Source organism: Salvelinus alpinus, chromosome 29 (assembly GCF_045679555.1).
Source record: "Salvelinus alpinus chromosome 29, SLU_Salpinus.1, whole genome shotgun sequence".
NCBI classification, from domain to species: domain Eukaryota; kingdom Metazoa; phylum Chordata; class Actinopteri; order Salmoniformes; family Salmonidae; genus Salvelinus; species Salvelinus alpinus.
This window is the reverse complement of record NC_092114.1, coordinates 24,395,799-24,410,656: the sequence shown is the minus strand read 5'-3', so window position 1 is coordinate 24,410,656 and position 14,858 is coordinate 24,395,799. Positions and strand designations below refer to the sequence as shown.

Sequence of the window (14,858 nt, the reverse complement as noted above, 5' to 3'; positions counted from 1 at the left end):
TCGTTGGAATAAATGGACCAAGGCGCAGCGTGCGTAGAGTTCCACATGTTTTAATAAATGAAACTCACCAAAAACAATACAGAACAAACGAAACGTAAAGTAAATGCAGTGTTCACAGGCACTACACAACAACAAGATCCCACAACCAACAGGTGGGAAAAGGCTGCCTAAATATGATCCCCAATCAGAGACAATGATAGACAGCTGCCTCTGATTGGGAACCATACCAGGCCAACATAGAAATCAGAAACTAGAGTACCCACCCTAGTCACACCCTGACCTAACCAAAATAGAGAATAAAAAGGATCTCTAAGGTCAGGGCGTGACATCTACCTTCAAACTCAGTGCCTCTTTGCTTGACATCATGGGAAAATCAAAATAAATCAGCCAAGACCTCAGAAAAAGTGTTGTAGACCTCCACAAGTCTGGTTCATCCTTGGGAGCAATTTCTGAAGGTACCACGTTCATCTGTACAAACAATAGTAGAAACACCATGGGACCACGCAGCCGTCATACCGCTCAGGAAGGAGACGCGTTCTGTCTCCTAGAGATTAACGTACTTTGGTGTGAAAGGTGCAAATCAATCCCAGAACAACAGCAAAGGACCTTGTGAAGATGCTGGAGGAAACAGGTACAAAAGTATCTATATCCACAGTAAAACGAGTCCTATATCGACATAACCTGAAAGGCCGCTCAGCAAGGAAGAAGCCACTGCTCCAAAACCGCCATAAAAAAAGCCAGACTACGGTTTGCAACTGCACATGGGTACAAAGATCATACTTTTTGGAGAAATGTCCTCTGGTTTGATGAAACAAAAATAGAACTGTTTGGCCATAATGACCATCGTTATGTTTGGAGGAAAAAGGGGGATGCTTGCAAGCCGAAGAACACCATCCCAACCGTGAAGCACGGGGGTGGCAGCATCATGTTGTGGGGGGGCTTTGCTGCATTAGGGACTGGTGCACTTCACAAAATAGATGGCATCATGAGGCAGGAAAATTATGTGGATATATTGAAGCAACATCTCAAGACATCAGTCAGGAAATTAAAGAGCTTGGTCGCAAATGGGTCTTCCAAATGGACAATGACCCCAAGCATACTTCCAAAGTTGTGGCAAAATGGCTTAAGGGCAAAGGTCAAGGTATTGAAGTGGCCATCACAAAGCCCTGACCTCAAGCCTACAGAGAATTTGTGGGCAAAACTGAAAAAGCGTGTGCGAGCAAAGAGGCCTTACAAACCTGACTCAGTTACACCAGCTCTGTAAGGAGGAATGGGACAAAATTCACCCAACTTATTGTGGGAAGCTTGTGGAAGGCTACCCGAAATGTTTGACCCAAGTTAAACAATTTAAAGGCAATGCTACCAAATACTAATTGAGTGTATGTAAACTTCTGACCCACTGGGAATGTCATGAAATAAATAAAAGCTTAAATAAATCATTCTCTACTATTATTCTGATATTTCACATTCTTAAAATAAAGTGGTGATCCTAACTGACCTAAGACAGGCAATTTTTACTAGGATTAAATGTCAGGAATTGTGAAAAACTGAGTTTAAATGTATTTGGCTATGGTGTATGTAAACTTCCGACTTCAACTGTATGTATGTATGTATGTATGTATGTATGTATGTATGTATATATATATATATATGTGTGTGTGTGTGCACCGGGGTCTCCCACTCTTTCTATTCTGGTTAGAGCCAGTTTGTGCTGTTCTGTGAAGGGAGTAGTACACAGCTCTGTACGAGATCTTCAGTTTCTTGGCAATTTCTCGCATGGAATAGCCTTCATTTCTCAGAACAAGAATAGACTGATGAGTTTCAGAAGAAAGGTCTTTGTTTCTGGCCATTTTGAGCCTGTAATCGAACCCTCAAATGCTGATGCTTCAGATACTCAACTAGTCTAAAGAAGGCCAGTTTTATTGCTTCTTTAATCAGGACAACAGTTTTCAGTTGTGCTAACATAATTGCAAAAGGGTTTTCTAATGATCAATTAGCCTTTCAAAATGATAAACTTGGATTAGCTAACACAACGTGCCATTGGAACACAGGACTGATGCTTGCTGATAATGGGCCTCTGCACAGCTATGAAGATATTCCATAAAAAATCAGCCATTTCCAGCTACAATAGTCATGTACAACATTAACAATGTCTACACTGTATTTCTGATCAATTTTATGTTATTTTAAATGGACAAAAAAATGTGCTTTTCTTTCAAAAACAAGGACATTTCTAAGTGACCCCAAACTTTTGAATGGTAGTTAAAAATATATATAGTGTATTTTATATTGTATTATACAGGGCGCATTTGGAAATGATATACATATATAGATATAGATTGATAGATTATATACACATGCATTAGAATACAAGAGGAGAAGGAAAGGATCAAGAGAAATGTGAAATGTGAAAAGACAAAATATGTGGGTGATATATTGCATGAAAAGAAATGGGTCAAAAATCCAACAAGGAATGTGAATTAGATGCTACTGTTGCACAAAGAGCTGTGAGTGGTCGCATTCCAAGGTGACCATTACAAACGACCAACACTTCTTTACATGTTACTAAGTCAACCTTCCCATCCAGCTGCTGGTTATGAGTCTCCAGGAGATACTGCAGAGCACTAGTTAATGGTTAATCCCCTGGCTGCCCGCAGAGAAAGAGTGTGTGTGTGTGTGTGTGACCCCTCAGGACACGGGGTGTTACTGGAGCGTGTAAAGGGGTCTGTGGATGTAGGGGTCAGCACAGGGGTCTGTGGATGCAATAAAGGTCAGGGGTCCGCCTCCAGCACCTCCAACACCTGCTAGTGTGTAACTAGCAGTTACTAGTTACACACAATCACACACACACACACACACACAAACAAACAAACGCAAACACATGTACATACACACTCAGAGAAGCGCTCACAGGCAGGCACACACATGTGGTTACACTCCAATAAGCAGCCTCAGCTCTTCTGCAGAAGCTGTCATACGTACCAAAGCAGACATACATGAAAAGAAAAACAACTTGTGTAGCCAGACACTGACACACACGTCATATAAAAGCAAGGCATGAAGCAAAGGTCACTGTCATGCATGAGTGCACCGCAGATGAACGCATCCAGTAGTCATGCCCTGATGGAATATCACTAACCAAAAGCTTCTCTATGCCATAAAGTTAATACAATGTGGGCGTGTGTCTTTTCTTCATCAAATTAGAAATGTTCTTAAGACTACACGTTGTGTGCAGAGGGCACAAGGAGGCCTTTGCAAACGGTGCTTGTTTTGCATATGTCCCACACATTTTTTCAAGAGGGGTAAGGAATAATAAAGCACCATTAATTATGGATGAGGAAGTTGATATAACGTAGAAAATAGATGACACCAGCAGAGGAAGAAGAGGATTGTTGCACACCTACATCCCTCTCTCCCTCCCTCCCTCCCACACATGATCACACTTCACTCCAGTGACCAGGGCCATTTATCACTGGGACTGACACATGATTATCTACAGCTTGGATTAGGAACTGAACAGACACTCCAGAAAGACAGTTCTGTGTCCCAGTCTGCATCCCAAATGGCACACTATTCATTATAGCCCCTATGGGCCCTGGTCAAAAGTAGTGCAATGTATTGGGGATAGGGGCCATTTGGAACAGCCATTAGGTCAGGAGAAGTTTTACAGAAATAGAAGACCGTAGACATCAAGCAAGAGATTACCATCGGAGTGTGAAGTAGTACTGCACAGACAGCAAAAAATACATTTCTGTTTCAATGGATGAATAAAAGTTGTATTGTATCTCAGTCACATGCAAGCTACAGTATGAATCCTCTGTTAACGCTGGACCCTGTACAACAAGCTACAGTATGAATCCTCTGTTAACGCTGGACCCTGTACAACAAGCTACAGTATGAATCCTCTGTTAACGCTGGACCCTGTACAACAAGCTACAGTATGAATCCTCTGTTAATGGTGAACCCTGTACAACAAGCTACAGTATGAATCCTCTGTTAACGCTGGACCCTGTACAACAAGCTACAGTCTGAATCCTCTGTTAACGCTGGACCCTGTACAACAAGCTACAGTCTGAATCCTCTGTTAATGGTGAACCCTGTACAACAAGCTACAGTATGAATCCTCTGTTAACGCTGGACCCTGTACAACAAGCTACAGTCTGAATCCTCTGTTAATGGTGGACCCTGTACAACAAGTTACAGTATGAATCCTCTGTTAACGGTGAACCCTGTACAACATGTTACAGTATGAATCCTCTGTTAACGCTGGACCCTGTACAACAAGCTACAGTATGAATCCTCTGTTAATGGTGAACCCTGTACAACAAGCTACAGTATGAATCCTCTGTTAACGCCTGACCCTGTACAACAAGCAACAGTATGAATCCTCTGTTAACGCTGGACCCTGTACAACAAGCTACAGTATGAATCCTCTGTTAACGCTGGACCCTGTACAACAAGCTACAGTATGAATCCTCTGTTAACGCTGGACCCTGTACAACAAGCTACAGTATGAATCCTCTGTTAACGGTGGACCCTGTACAACAAGCTACAGTATGATTCCTCTGTTAACGCCTGACCCTGTACAACAAGCTACAGTATGAATCCACTGTTAACGCTGGACCCTGTACAACAAGCTAAAGTATGAATCCTCTGTTAACGCTGGACCCTGTACAACAAGCTACAGTATGAATCCTCTGTTAACGCTGGACCCTGTACAACAAGCTACAGTATGAATCCTCTGTTAATGGTGAACCCTGTACAACAAGCTACAGTATGAATCCTCTGTTAACGCTGGACCCTGTACAACAAGCTACAGTATGAATCCTCTGTTAATGGTGAACCCTGTACAACAAGTTACAGTATGAATCCTCTGTTAACGCTGGACCCTGTACAACAAGCTACAGTATGAATCCTCTGTTAATGGTGAACCCTGTACAACAAGCTACAGTATGAATCCTCTGTTAACGCTGGACCCTGTACAACAAGCTACAGTATGAATCCTCTGTTAACGCTGGACCCTGTACAACAAGCTACAGTCTGAATCCTCTGTTAACGCTGGACCCTGTACAACAAGCTACAGTATGAATCCTCTGTTAACGGTGGACACTGTACAACAAGCTACAGTCTGAATCCTCTGTTAACGCTGGACCCTGTACAACAAGCTACAGTATGAATCCTCTGTCAACGCTGGACCCTGTACAACAAGCTACAGTATGAATCCTCTGTTAATGGTGAACCCTGTACAACAAGCTACAGTATGAATCCTCTGTTAACGGTGGACCCTGTACAACAAGCTACAGTCTGAATCCTCTGTTAACGGTGAACCCTGTACAACAAGCTACAGTATGAATCCTCTGTTAACGGTGAACCCTGTACAACAAGCTACAGTATGAATCCTCTGTTAACGGTGAACCCTGTACAACAAGCTACAGTATGAATCCTCTGTTAACGCTGGACCCTGTACAACAAGCTACAGTATGAATCCTCTGTTAATGGTGAACCCTGTACAACAAATTACAGTATGAATCCTCTGTTAACGCTGGACCCTGTACAACAAGCTACAGTATGAATCCTCTGTTAATGGTGAACCCTGTACAACAAGCTACAGTATGAATCCTCTGTTAACGGTGAACCCTGTACAACAAGCTACAGTATGAATCCTCTGTTAATGGTGAACCCTGTACAACAAGCTACAGTATGAATCCTCTGTTAACGGTGAACCCTGTACAACAAGCTACAGTATGAATCCTCTGTTAACGCTGGACCCTGTACAACAAGCTACAGTATGAATCCTCTGTTAACGCTGGACCCTGTACAACAAGCTACAGTCTGAATCCTCTGTTAACGGTGAACCCTGTACAACAAGCTACAGTATGAATCCTCTGTTAACGCTGGACCCTGTACAACAAGCTACAGTCTGAATCCTCTGTTAATGGTGAACCCTGTACAACAAGCTACAGTATGAATCCTCTGTTAACGCTGGACCCTGTACAACAAGCTACAGTATGAATCCTCTGTTAACGTTGGACCCTGTACAACATGTTACAGTATGAATCCTCTGTTAACGCTGGACCCTGTACAACAAGCTACAGTATGAATCCTCTGTTAACGCTGGACCCTGTACAACAAGCTATACTATGAATCCTCAATAGAGGCTGATGTTTTGTATGTCACTGATGGTCCCCGGTACGATTGCGTGAAGACATAATATAATCAACCAATAAAATAATGTGCTATCATCATCATCATCATCATCACCATCCTAAATGCGTCTCAGAATGACGCTCATTAAAATACTCCGCTAAGACCTGTTATAATTGTCCAATTAATTTAATTTCTGACCACATGAAGTGTCCATATCGCTACCATTGCAGATAATACAGATAGATTAAAAATCACCCTAAAATCACACACACACACACACACATACACACACACTGACAGAGGAGAATACTATATTGTAAATGCCATTCCATTCAGCAAGCTAGCCTAGCGTACACCACAGCAGGGTAGCAGTGGTCTACACCGTAGGAGAACAGAGCAGCAGCGAGAGAGAGAGAAAACCTTACCGTGATAGAGTCCTTCCATTAAAAGATGAAAAGCCCAGAGAGAAGAATATATGATCTACTTATTAGTACACAAAGCTTTGAGACCCTAGTATCGTGGTGCCTCCTTTACACGCCTTAACCAAGATGGAATGAATAACAATATCCTGCCATGTAGAACAGAGCAGCCTTCCTTCTCAGACTACGGAGAGCCAGAGAGAGAGTCTGTGTGTGTGTGTGTGTGTGTGTGTGTGTGTGTGTGTGTGTGTGTGTGTGTGTGTGTGTGTGTGTGTGTGTGTGTGTGTGTGTGTGTGTGTGTGTGTGTGTGTGTGTGTGTGTGTGTGTGTGTGTGTGAGAGAGAGCTGAGTGTGCGCACACAGCCGGCGGACGGACTGCCTCCAAATAACAGAGAGAGGGGGATGAGAGAGGGGGATGAGAGAGGGGGATGGAAACAGGAGGAGGCGGGAGTCTTTGTCTCTCTGAAGGAGAGGGGGGATGAGCGAGAGGGGGAAGTGCAGGAGGAGGTGGGAGGGGAAAGTGCAGGAGGAGGAGGGAATAGAGAGAGGAATGGGGAGAAAGGAGAAGCGGAGATAGAGGGAATTGAGAGCAAGAAAGGGAGGAAAAGAGGAGAGGGAGAGACAGAGACAGAGGGAGACAGACAGAAAGGAGGGTAAATCACACGTCACCAACAAAAGCCGTCCATCACAGTGCATGGCCGTTAGCCCTCAATGGAGACAGCTCAGAGCAGACAACCAGCTTCCTGTATCTAACATCACACCGCTTACTGTCTACACACAGTAGACCGTCACACATAGCCTGGTCTCTCGCTCTCTCTACCCTTACAGGGATAGATGGAAGAGGGATGGAGGGGGCTCAAAAGGGGGTGTTGGTGTCGCCACAATTGGCAGAATTTCTTCCACTAAATCTAATCTTCTCAAATGACTCTTCCGGGCCACTTTTCAATCAAGAGTCTTGTTTTCACCACGGAACAAACAACCTGGCCGCAGTACAAGTTAGGGCTAGGACGATACCAGTATCACGGTACGCGTTAGTATTTTGGCAAAGAAACAAAACACAAAGCAGATTTAACTTCCTTAGAAAAACAGCTCTAATGTTGGAAACAAACATCATTATATTGTCATCCAGAGTCACGTATTTATTTTCTAAGCTATAGAACACAATATTTTACATACAGCAGATTTTTTAAGGACTGACAAAGAATTTGGTCTGCTTTGTGTTTTCATTTTTGACATGGAAAAACTAGTGCGATAGTGGTATCTTCACAGCCCGAGTACAAGTAGAGCTGTTAGTGTTAGTGAGGACTAGTGTGAGGAGGACACAGGGAGCAATATAGCCTGCTCCCTCTCTGTGTCTGTGTCTGTGTCTGTGTCTGTGTCTGTGTCTGTGTGTGTGTGTGTGTGTGTGTGTGTGTGTGTGTGTGTGTGTGTGTGTGTGTGTGTGTGTGTGTGTGTGTGTGTGTGTGTGTGTGTGTGTGTGCCGACATTAGACCGGCAGCATTTTAATTTACCAGACCCATATGTATTGAGTGAGGGACCTGATTAGGGCGTCCACCCATGGTGTTCAAAAGAAAGTTGATCTAAAATAATTGCCTGACATCAAGTGTACGGTGTCATTTTGAAACGAGACATGAGGAAAAACTTCAAGAATGAGACAGCTAAGGCTGAAGGAATCAAGGGGGCCGTGTCCAGGGATGAAAAGATAAGCAGTATGTTTACAAATCTACATGTAGTCAAATATCAAGCTACAGAGGGGAGCTACAAAGTTGCGCAGTGCATTGCTAAACATGGAAAACCATTTACTAATGGGGAATATATCAAGGAGGCTTTCCTCAGTAGTTTGCAGGCTTTATTAGATGGATTGCCTAACAAAGACACAATCCAGACATGCCTGTGTCTGCCAGAACTGTTGAAAGGCGCGTTACCGAGATGGTTGAAAATGTCAAAGAGCAGCAAACTGTAGCATTACAAGCACCTGTGTGGCTCTTGATGAGAGTTTGGCAGTTGCAATACATTGACTCAGAGCAGGTACGTGAGGAGCTGCTTTGTCTATAAGATACTGTGACTCAGAGCAGGTACGCGAGGAGCTGCTTTGTCTATAAGATACTGTGACTCAGAGCAGGTACGTGAGGAGCTGCTTTGTCTATAAGATACTGTGACTCAGAGCAGGTACGTGAGGAGCTGCTTTGTCTATAAGATACTGTGACTCAGAGCAGGTACGTGAGGAGCTGCTTTGTCTATAAGATACTGTGACTCAGAGCAGGTACGTGAGGAGCTGCTTTGTCTATAAGATACTGTGACTCAGAACAGGTACGTGAGGAGCTGCTTTGTCTATAGGATACTGTGACTCAGAGCAGGTACGTGAGGAGCTGCTTTGTCTATAGGATACTGTGACTCAGAGCAGGTACGTGAGGAGCTGCTTTGTCTCAAACCCATGCATGGATTTACTAAAGGGGAAGTTGTAGAAAAAGCCTTCACAGATAATTTTTTGGAGAGAGGTGTCTATTAAAAACATATTTGCTATTACAACTGACGGTGCCACCACTATGGTGGGGAAACATAAATGATTCGCAAAGCTGATTGAAGATAAGATTGAAGATAAGATTGGCCACCCCGTGGTTAAATGTCGCTGTATGTCGCTGTATCATTCACCAAGGGAATCTGTGTTCCAAGATCAAGCCTGTGGTGCTAATGGACAGTGCCTCTGTTTAGTGATTATTCCGTTTGTGGGCAATTAGATATTGAATAGACACAACTAGTTATAATGCACATATGAAAATCATAACTGGTACGTAGATCGTTAGAAATGACTGGATAAATTGTAAATTGGCACTCCACCCTGACATTGCCAATGAATATATAGCACATCTTTGGATTTCACCCCTATCTCAAAATCTAATGGTTTTGACCATTTGGATGTTTTGGTGAGCTTCTTTTCTACTCCTCTTTGGCCTTGCAGTGCGCCTCGCAAAACGTATTCCTTATTATGAAATTATCAACTTTACACTACATGTCTAAAAATGACCATATACACTGATTACCAAAACTATTTCTGACAGTGAACCTGTACAATCTAAATGAAATCTATTGTAAGCCCCGTTCAGCAGGTTTAGCCAGAGTTGTGTCTCCAGTAGCTTACTTTTACACCATTTTCAACAGTGCATAGATAACAATAACCTAGTAAATTACATAGGCTTTATGAGTTGAGTGACAACCTAATATCACGCAAGCCATTTTATCATTTGAATGCTGAAAGTGCAGATGTGCAAGATCAGGAGGTAGCCTAGTGGTTAGAGTGTTGGACTAGTAACCGAAAGGTTGCTAGATCGAATCCCCGAGCTGACAAGGTAAAAATCTGTCGTTCTGAACAAGGCAGATAACCCACTGTTCCTAGGCCGTCATTGTAAATAACAATTTGTTCTTAACTGACCTAGTTTAAATAAAGGTTACATTTAAAAAAAGGAACAGGCCGCCTACCTCGTGTTGGTCAGCTTGCGAAGCTGGGCACAGTGAGCAGTTTGTCCACGGAACTGATATTCCCTAGGGTTGTTCAGCATGAAAAATGACTTGCAGATCAATGAATTTGACAGTTACATGCTTAGATCCACACTGAAGGAGAGGACATAGTTGTCACAAAATATTAGGTATTTCAGAATTTAGAAAGAAAGTGAATCGGCGATTCGGAACATTTGAATCTATTTTCTGACCAATAGATGCTACATTTGGAATCCGTTTGGGGTCTGCAGACTGATGCAGTCATATCTTAAACAATTGACTGATGGGGACAGATGGGTATCAGTGAATATTACATCCCAACTTATTACATATAGTCTTACTAGTCTAGCCGTGTGTGTGTGTGTGTGTGTGTGTGTGTGTGTGTGTGTGTGTGTGTCAAGCTCTATACAAATGGACACTGGAGACAAAGCACGGAGAGCACAGCACTGAGTGGGACAGGAGATTTGGAGTTAGAGCAACAGCACATGCTGAACAGCCAGCTAACTCAAGAGTCTTAACAGAAGGTGAAGCTCTTCAACCGTCACAAATCCCCTGGGGAATGGACCAGGGCTGAGCCAGCACTAACCCAACTACAGCCTGCTTTCCAACAATATCAACTACACACTGATCACCACATGGATTTTGACCAACATACTTTGCATGTTGCAATCATCTTTCAATGAAAAACAGGTTATTAATTAAATATATTGTTATTTATTCTTACATAGACAACAGCTGGATTAGAATTTAAATTTGACAGACCAAACCCATAACTCTTACTAATCAGTGACACTACATGGAGATTAATGTGACCAATAATAATGATCATGACTTTGACAGACATTTTAGATGAGTTTAGTAGGCCTATCAATCTATGGAATTTGGCAACAGGATGCGAGTGAGTCCGGTCAGTCCCAGTCAGATCGTCAGGTAATCTAAAGGAAGTCTCTCTGACGTGTTCATGTGTGCAAACCTGACATATGCTGGATTGTGACTGCTTCCTCTGAGCTGGCTGGGGGGAAATGCCTTCCAGGCCTTAGAGGAAACTCTTTACTGTGTGTGTGTGTGTGTGTGTGTGTGTGTGTGTGTGTGTGTGTGTGTGTGTGTGTGTGTGTGTGTGTGTGTGTGTGTGTGTGTGTGTGTGTGTGTGTGTGTGTGTGTGTGTGTGTGTGTGTGTGGGTGTGTGCATCAAAGGAAAACCGCGGGAAACCGCCCCACCCTTCCAAAATGGCCTCCGGCTGATTCCAGACAGTGCTCCACTGGCACATTAAATACATTAAACATGTGGTAATGTAGTCAGCATTCTGAATAAATTACATTCATTTTTCTAGATGATTCAACTGAATTTCTACAAGATTCCTCAGCTTTGATTGTGAAAAACCTAAATTCAGTCCATAAAAGCCAATGGTTTCATTATCTCTCAAGCTTACTCATTTTGATATGTTTCCTAGGAAAGCCTATCCGAACACAATAACCTAATCAATGTCATAAAATAACAGGTCTGCATCCCAAATGGCACCATATTCCCTACATAACTAAAGTGTACATGTCAAAAGTAGTGCACTATGTCGGGAATAGGGTGCCATTTGGGATGCAAGCCAGATGTGTTCAATGAAACAAAAGCCCAAGACTTAACAAACACAAAATGTCTTGGGTCAAGCAAACAGATAACATGACAGAACTCATAATGGAAACATCTTTATTCCATTAACCACGAGACGTGCCAATACATGACAACAACCTTTTGTACTCTCGAAATTAAACTTGGATGCTTGAATTGAAATATCTATTTACCTTCCATACTGTGGTTTGAGATGTTTCTAAAGTCAGCAAACAGAAAACAATAGCATATTGTTCCAAAACCCATGTACTGTATACTCCACACCAGCACATCACATTCACCCTGTCACAGTAAAATCAATATACCATAGGCCTACAGCTGCTTTGGAAGTATTTCATACAAAAAAGTGAGACATTGTACACCACCATAAATAACTTCTACAATCCTAAGACTTGCAGCTAATAATAACAAAAACAGAACCCTGTTCTCTAGTGAACAGGTACAGTAGTGATCGGAAAGATGTTAACGAAAAACAACTTTACACAATGTACCTAAAACATTGTTAGTTTTCCTCAGGATATTCCTGTGAGAATACAGATATTCTGCTGCTGCATCCTCTCTCCCTCCCTTCATCTCTTCTCTCTCACTCCTTCCACCTCTCACTCCTTCCCCCTCTCACTCCTTCCCCCACTCGCACTCTCCCCCACTCGCACTCTCCCCCACTCGCACTCAACCTCCTCCAGCTCTCCAGCTCTCCCCCCATTCTCCAGCCTCTCTCCAGCTTTCCCCCACTCTCACTCAACCTCCCTCTCTCTCCAACTCTCCCCCCACTCTCCATCTCTCCCCCCACTCTCCATCTCTCCAACCAGCCTCCCCATCGGCACCCTCTTTCCCTCCACTATTGCAGTGGCAGCAGAGCGGTTTGGTGTTAAGCAGAGAAAGCGGCTCCAGCTTTGATGTTAAAGAGACTCCCGCTGCTTTCTGACAGGAAGAAATCCTGCCAATGCATCCGCTTCAAACGTAACGAGTCCACGAACGCAGAGCACTGGCTGCTTAGCTGTGTGTGATTGTGTGTGTGTGCCCGCTCAGTAGTGTGAACGGTGCTAACTTCGAAGTCAAACGGAAAGACAGAAACATCATCATGGCTTGCTGCGAGTCTCAGAATGCCACTTTCTCCCTCCACCGGCACAGTAAGCTTCAAACGCATCATAAAGGGAGAGATGACGTCTGGATTCAAAGAGATGTTAGTTCAAATGTGTGGAGCTCCATTGGAAAGCCTTCTTTTAGGAGAGAATGGGAAAATGCCTTCCTGTATACATTAAGCTGTGTACCAAACGCATTAGTGCACTATGTAGGGAAGAGGGTTCCAAAATGAAAAGCGTGCCCAAAGTAAACTGCCTGCTCCTCAGGCCCAGAAGCTACGATATGCATATAATTTTTAGATTTGGATAGAAAACTCTCTAAAGTTTCTAACACTGTTAAAATACTGTCTGTGAGTATAACATAACTGAAATGGCAGGCGAAACCCAGAGGACAAACATCCCCCCCCAAAAAATTCTGCATAACACTGATTTCAATGGCTGCCACTTTTATTATAGGGCGAAATCCTCCCTGATTGCAGTTCCTAGGGCTTCCGCTAGATGGCAACAGTCTTTAGAAAGAGTTTCAGAGCTGGTTTTTGGAAAAATTAGGGAGAAGTTGGCGTTTTTCTAAGTGGCTCCCATTTTGGCTGTAGTGTTTCCAAGCGACTGGAGGAAAGCGCATTCTTTGTTATTTATCTCCGGTAAAGACAATAACGATTCTCCGTCTTATATTTTATAGTTTATTTGCGTATTAGGCTACCTAGGTTTGATTATAAATGTTGATTGACTTGTTTGGATAAGTTTATTGGTAACGTTTGGGATTCATTTTGTATGCATTTTGAAGGAGGGAAATCGGTGGATTATTGACTGAAGCGCGCCAGCTAAACTGAGTTTTTATGGATATAAAGAAGGACATTATCGAACAAAAGGACCATTTGTAATGTAACAGACCTTTTGGAGTGCCAACAGAAGAAAATCTTCAAAGGTAAGGCTTATATTATATCGCTATTTCTGACTTTCGTGTCGCAACTGCCTGGTTGAAATATGATTTGTCATGCATTTGTATGCGGGGCGCTGTCCTCAGATAATCGCATGGTTTGCTTTCGCAGTAAAGCCTTTTTGAAATCTGACACTTTGGCTGGATTAGCAAGAAGTTAAGCTTTATTTTGATGTATAACATATATATTTTCAAGAATGTTAAATATTTGAATTTAGTATTTTGAATTTCGCGCTCTGCAATTTCACCGGATGTTGGCCAGATGGGACACTACCGTCCCACGTATCCGTAAGAAGTTAACTAGTAAATAGTGGCCTACAGTAAAGTGTGTTTAAATCATTTCTGACTTGTTAACAACTTCTGCTAGTTAATATTTGCTACCATGTGGGTTTTAGCTTGCTTGAGCCTGCTAACTGAGGAGTGTTAACCTCTCTGGGGTAGGTGGGACGCAATCGTCCCACCTGGCCAATAGCAAGGGAAAATACAGAGCGCCATATTCAAATAAAATGATATAAAAATCAAACTTTCATTAAATCACACATGTAAGATACCAAATTAAAGCTACACTCTTTGTGAATCCAGCCAACATGTCAGATTTCAAAAAGGCTTTTCGGCGAAAGCATAAGATGCTATTATCTGATGATAGCACAACAGTAAACAAAGAGAGTAGCATATTTCAACACTGCAGGCACGACACAAAACGCAGAAATGAAAATATAATTCATGCCTTACCTTTGACGAAATTCTTTTGTTGGCACTCCAATATGTCCCATAAACATCACAAATGGTTATTTTGTTCGATTAATTCCATCGATATATATCCAAAATGTCAATTTATTTGGCACGTTTCATCCAGAAAAACACAGCTTCCAACTTGCGCAACGTCACTACAAAATATATCAAAAGTTACATGTAAACTTTACCAAAACATTTCAAACTACTTTTGTAATACAACGTTAGGTCTTTTTAAACGTTAATAATCGATCAATTTGAAGACGGGATGATCTGTGTTCAATACAAAAAGAAAACAAACTGACGCAACTTTTTTGGTAATGTGCCTCTCTCAAACAATTTACTTCAAGTGACCCTCATTTACGATGGATTTACTTCTTCATTACACAAAGGAATAACCTCAACCAATTTCCAAAGACTGGTGAC

At 42.5% G+C, this 14,858-nt stretch overlaps 1 protein-coding gene across 2 annotated transcripts in view; it reads right to left on the bottom strand.

The window, feature by feature from the left end:
* ptk2aa (protein tyrosine kinase 2aa) overlaps positions 1 to 14,858 on the bottom strand; it is a 160,344-nt gene that overhangs the window by 111,018 nt on the left and 34,468 nt on the right. The window contains exon 1 of one of the 2 annotated variants that reach the window (XM_071375313.1): positions 6,573 to 6,817. The exons of the other annotated variant lie outside the window; for it this stretch is intronic. Coding sequence (XP_071231414.1) covers positions 6,573 to 6,591 — 19 coding nt within the window. The 5' untranslated portion in view covers positions 6,592 to 6,817. Of the gene's footprint in view, positions 1 to 6,572; positions 6,818 to 14,858 lie in introns of those variants that run through there. 2 annotated transcript variants of the gene reach the window in all.